General features: G+C 43.8%; 1 protein-coding gene across 1 annotated transcript in view; it reads right to left on the bottom strand.

The window, feature by feature from the left end:
* The window catches only part of LOC106528217 (cGMP-dependent protein kinase 1), a gene marked incomplete in the record, with an annotated part of 33,407 nt that extends 27,535 nt beyond the window's left edge, over positions 1-5,872 (bottom strand). The window contains 2 exon segments of the mRNA XM_014023333.1: positions 174-340; positions 4,514-5,872. Of these exon segments, the coding sequence (XP_013878787.1) occupies positions 174-340; positions 4,514-4,833 (487 nt within the window).
* Positions 5,873-5,885: the final 13 nt, after the last annotated feature.

Genomic DNA, 5,885 nt, shown 5'->3' with positions numbered 1-5,885 from the left:
GGATTAAAGCTGAGTCAGGTTCATCCTCTGAGGATTAAAGCTGAGTCAGGTTCATCCTCTGAGGATTAAAGCTGAGTCAGGCTCATCCTCTGAGGATTAAAGCTGAGTCAGGTTCATCCTCTGAGGATTAAAGCTGAGTCAGGTTCATCCTCTGAGGATTAAAGCTGAGTCACCTTCCATGACGAAGACCAGCGAGCCCACGTCTCCCTCCTTGATGATGCAGGCGTCCATGCCGTAATCCACCGGGTACATGCAGTCCACGATCTCCTGGATCTGAGACAGCTCCAGGTTCTTCATGAAGTCGTTGTCCAGGATGGCCTCCTTTATCAGCTCCTTGGACCTGAGAGGAAGAGGATGAGGAAGAGGAAGTTACAGGAGCAGAAGAAAAGAGCAGCAGCAGGACTGAACCGAGACGAGTGAAAATACTCAACATTAAAATGTTAAAATTCAACTCAGTCTGAGAAAATCCAGCTGTTTCAGATTTATTCTGATGGATGATGATAAAGAACAGAGACCATCAGATTCCTGCACAGGAAGTTACAAATTAAAGTGTGATTCATGTTTTTATTTTATAACAAAACAATGAAAAATAAAACAGGAACTGATCCGGAACAGCAGATAAAATGTTTGATGTTTCAAATTAAAACTAAAATATGATCATAAAAAACTCTAAATATCCATCAACTTCCACAAGTCACGGAGCTGTGACAGGGACAGACTTTTATTTTGAAAGTCCAGGTTAAATCTCTTCCTGTTTCCTGACGACCCTCTGACTGAATCCTCCTGAACGTCAAAGATTAGAGACAACATGAAGGATCAGAGTCCAGAGTCCTGATGAGGTCAGGGTCCACATGAGTCCACAGTCCAGGTGAGGTAAGGGTCCAGATGAGGTCAGGGTCCAGATGAGTTTAGAGTCCAGGTGATGTAAAGTCCTGATGAGGTCAGTCAGGGTCCAGATGAGTTTAGAGTCCTGATGAGGTCAGGGTCCAGATGAGTTTAGAGTCCAGGTGAGGTCAGGGTCCAGGTGAGGTCAGGGTCCAGATGAGTTTAGAGTCCAGATGATGTAAAGTCCAGATGAGGTAGAGTCCAGACGAGGTCAGGGTCCAGATGATGTAAAGTCCAGACGAGGTAGAGTCCAGACAACATCAGGGTCCAGATGAGTCTGGTCCAGTCTTTGCAGCCTCCTTCTGCTGACATTTCAGCCCAGATCAGTTCTGGACTTCATGAGCTGAGGTGCAGAACATTCGTCTCTGAGGCGCCACGGGAAAACACTCAGATTAAAGAAACGGCACCTAAAGGTCGGCCTGAGAATAAATTCTGTTGTTTCTTTTCTCATCCTGCAGAGGAGACTAGCTCAGATCCATCAGAGGACGGTCTGAGGAGGACTCCGTCTGCAGATGATCTGATGGATCGTGACGGACGGCAGAATAAAACAAAAGACAGGAACAAAAACAGTGAGGGAGGAGCAGAACAACAAAAAATATAAACAACAAAAACTTCTCACAAACCAGAACTAAACCCACATCTGAAGTAAAACAACAAATACAGATACAAGTTTTTACTCCTGAGACCAAAAAACTCTCATAGATTTACAAAACCCATCAGACCTGTGTCTCTAACCATAGACATAAATGATCGTTAGCTTTAACTGCATTTCATGTGAAAATGCAGTTAAAGCTTATGAAAGAGTTTTGCTGAAAAGTTTACATTTAAACAGCTGACTTTTGCTGAAAGTAAATATGGGTCAAAAAAGCTGAACGCAGCATAAATGTAGCTAAAGTTAGCAAAAAATAGCAAATACTGAGCAGAGTATTATATCTGTATGAAGGGCAGAAAAAAGTTGCAAGAAGCAAAAAAGTACAAAAAATACAAAAAAAAAAGAGAAAGAAACTGAAATTCAGACAAAGAACGTGTAACATGCAGAAAAATTATTAGCATGTGGCCATAACTTTCTATTTTATGACGATATGTCGTTGTTGAAAGAGCATGTTTGCTGATTTAAGCAGTAAAAAGCTGAAATTAACATAAAAGGTGAATTTAGCTGAAAATAGCTCAAATTAGACTGAAAATTGATTATTTTAAAAATGGTATTTAAATATTGAAAATATCACAAAAGTTGAATGTATTTGAAAAAAAAATTAGACTGAAAATAGATTTTTTAAAATGGTATTTAAAAGCTTCAATAAGCAGAAACTGAAGGAGCACGTTTGCTGAATTCAGCCAAAACAGCTTTAAAGATCACCGAATGATGCTCAATTTAGCAAAGAATAGCTAAAGAGCAGCCGAAAAGGCAGAAAACTTTAAAACCACAGAATAAAGCTACTGAACAAGAAGTAAATAGAATTTCATCAAAACTGATTTTAGCAGAAATAAGTTGAAAAATAGCTACAAATGCTAAAAGGAAGGTGAAATTAGCACAAAGAAGCTAAAATAGTAAAACAAGAACAAAATTTGAAAAGTGCAGTAAATATTCATGAACTGCTTAAAGGACGTTTGATAGCAGCTACATTCATTAACAAGAAAAACTGGCAGAAAAAGGTAAATATCTCAAAAAGTATAAACTGTTGAAATACTAAACGCAACAGCTGGAATGTCCTGAAGGAGCCGAACGTTTTGATTTATAAATGGTTGAAATGGTGTAAAACTTGCGGAACGAGATGCGTGCTGAAGGTTCTCACATGACTCTCAGATTGTGACTTCCTGCTGGGACCTGGAGAAGTGATGTTAGTTTTCAACATTTCTGCAGAACATCTTTATTTATTTTTGATAAAGTTCTGTTTTAACATGTCTCATTATTTCTTGGTAAAGTGCTCCGATTGTCAGATTTTCAGGCTGGAGCAGCTGCAGAGACATGTCTGAGTCAGTTTCTGAGTTTCAGGTCTAAAACACTCCACCTGTCCAAACCTAAATGGACCGATCCGTGTTTAAGGACAGGTGATGTCCTGATGTCAAAACATCTTTGTGTCTCCATCAGGGAGCAGCTGAGCGTCTCCATGCCTGCAGCAGATCTGGGACAGCTTCAGCTCATCATTAGCTGGTGTCGGCTCGTATGAAGCAGACAGCAGGAGAGCTGGTGGGTGTCTGCAGCCCCCACGTTCTCTTACACTTTCAAATAAAAAAAAACAGGTTCAGGCTGCAGAACGCGGAGGAACCCAAACCCTGTCTGTGTAGGAGGAGAACGTGGAGACAGAACCAAGAGGAAGGTTCTTATCAGAAACTGAACATATCCAACACTGAAACCATCAAACACCAAAATAATTAAATAATAAAACCATCAAACACCAAAATAATTAAATAATAAAACCATCAAACACCAAAATAATTAAATAATAAAACCATCAAACACCAAAATAATTAAATAATAAAACCATCAAACACCAAAATAATTAAATAATAAAACCATCAAACACCAAAATAATTAAATAATAAAACCATCAAACACCAAAATAATTAAAAACCAAAAACAATCCAATACTGAAACAATAAAACAATAAATCAAACAGTTAAACAAACAAAAATATTCAAACAGTAAAGCTATCAGCTATTTTCAGTAAACGTTTGTTTTTTTTCTTAAAACCTAAAACTGTCAAAATTTTGAGTCGTTTTATAAAATTATAAAATATCTGCAGCTGTTTTAATTAAATGTTATGTTTTATTGTTTTAAAATTAAATTAAACTTTCAAACATCAAAGCTTTCAAAGATCTGATGATGTTCTGCTGACAGAACCTGGTTCTTCCTCTGTGACCACAGAGAACTGACTTTAGATCAAGTCTCTGATCGCTGATCCAAGACCAGAATAGAACCAGAACCAACTTCACTACTGAGACCAGAACAGAACCTTTAACCAATCAACTCTGTTAACGAGCAGCTCACACACAAACAGAGCCGGGTCCATCCCAGGTTAGAACCGGGTCGATCCCAGGTCAGAACCGGGTCAACCCCAGGTCAGAACCGGGTCAACCCCAGGTTAAAACCGGGTCAACCCCAAGTTAGAACCGGGTCAACCCCAGGTTAGAACCGGGTCAACCCCAGGTCAGAACCGGGTCAACCCCAGGTTAGAACCGGGTCAACCCCAGGTCAGAACCGGGTCAACCCCAAGTTAGAACCGGGTCAACCCCAGGTTAGAACCGGGTCAACCCCAGGTCAGAACCAGGTCAACCCCAAGTTAGAACCGGGTCAACCCCAAGTTAGAACCGGGTCAATCCCAGGTCAGAACCGGGTCAACCCCAAGTTAGAACCGGGTCAACCAGAACCGGGTCAACCCCAAGTTAGAACCGGGTCAACTCCCGGTTAAAACCGGGTCAACCCCAGGTTAGAACCGGGTCAACCCCAGGTCAGAACCGGGTCATTCTTTTTAATCTGTACAGTTTTTTATTGACTTTTAGAACTGATATCAGCTCAGACTCGTGCTGTGGATCTGAATGGACTCAATATCTAACCGGGTCCTCAGAACACCTGGACCCACCTGACAGAACCTCAGCAGAACCGGTCTCAGAGCAGAACTGGACTTACTGCAGACTCTTGGGGTAGCAGGGCAGCGTGACGTGGCTCAGCTGGCTGATGTCGAAGGCCGTGGGTTCTGCTGAGATGGCCTGCCTCTTGCTACGGTGCTGGTCCGGCTGCAGGACCAGGTTCTGCTGCTGGGCCTGGACCTGCTGGGCCGTGGCGGGCCGGATCACCGAGCGGTACTTGTCCAGCTCGTTCTGCAGGCGCTGGATCAGCTCGTCTTTCTGGTCCAGCTCCAGCTCCAGCTCGTCTATCAGGGCGTCCCGCTGCCGCAGCTCCTCGATCTTCTCCTGCAGGGCGTACTGCAGGTCCCTGAGGGTCCCCATTGGACCTGCAGGCGGGTCGGACCAACAGAACCCTCAGAGTCTTCCACAGGGTCTCTAATGCGGGTCCACCAGGTGCACTGGTGGGTCTTCTGAAGATTCTGAAGGTTTTCGTTGGACCTGCTCGGGTTCAGGGTTCTGAGGTTCCTCTAGGTCTTCAGGGTCACCTCAGAGATCTTGGTTCTGAGATTCCAGGGTTCTAATGGATTCATGGATCTTCTGAGAACTCCTCCTCAGACTCTTCAGGTCCAGGAGGTCTTGAGTTCTGGAGGAGATCCAGACCATCTGAAGAAGTTCTGAGGTCCAGTTACAGTGAATAAAGTTTGTTTCTGGTTCTGGTTCTGATTGGACAACTGGAGAACCAAAAGAACCTGTTTGGGTCCAAATCAAGTTTCTCAGAACTCTCATGGAATCAGGAGCTACCCGGTACCAAAAGCTCAGATCCAGTTTTATCAAAAAGAAAAAACTGAAGTTGGTTCTGGGTCCAGAATGTAGACTCGGGTTCAGGTGGACCACTTCCTGACCCGGTCCAGAAGCAGTTTTTTATTAAAAATCACAAAACCTGGAGGAGCAAAGGAGGAGCTGCTCTGGTTCCGATCCAGATCCAAACCGACCTGAGCGTTCACGAGGAAGAACCGGAGGCTCTGGGTCTGGATTCATCTGGACCTCAGACCTGATCAGTGAGATCCATGGACGGAACCAAAGTTCGGAGAGAAACTGAGGAGATGCTGAAGAGTTTAAATCCTCCGCTTTGATCCGGATCGATCCAAAAACCGGTTCTTTAAAGTTTCAACCTTCATCCGCCAGAGTCCAAAAGAACCGGAGCTGGTTTAACTTCAGACCCAAAAACCGGATCAGTTCTGACAAAACCTCTGAACGCAGGAACCGAGTTTCTCATCCGAACCTGGATCCGGAGGAGCTGCAGACCCGGTGGGTCCGGTCCGGCTCTGCAATCAGCTGGAGGTCTGAGGAGAACTGGAGCCGAAACGGAACCGAGAGTCCAGAGAGAACTTGTTCTGCCTCCTCCTCCTCACCTGCGGAGCTGAGAGGCGCGC

The sequence above is a fragment of the Austrofundulus limnaeus genome, unplaced genomic scaffold (genome assembly GCF_001266775.1).
Source record: "Austrofundulus limnaeus strain Quisiro unplaced genomic scaffold, Austrofundulus_limnaeus-1.0 Scaffold364, whole genome shotgun sequence".
In the NCBI taxonomy this organism is placed as follows: domain Eukaryota; kingdom Metazoa; phylum Chordata; class Actinopteri; order Cyprinodontiformes; family Rivulidae; genus Austrofundulus; species Austrofundulus limnaeus.
Note: the sequence above shows the minus strand (reverse complement) of the source record. Positions and strands in the feature narration are given on the sequence as shown.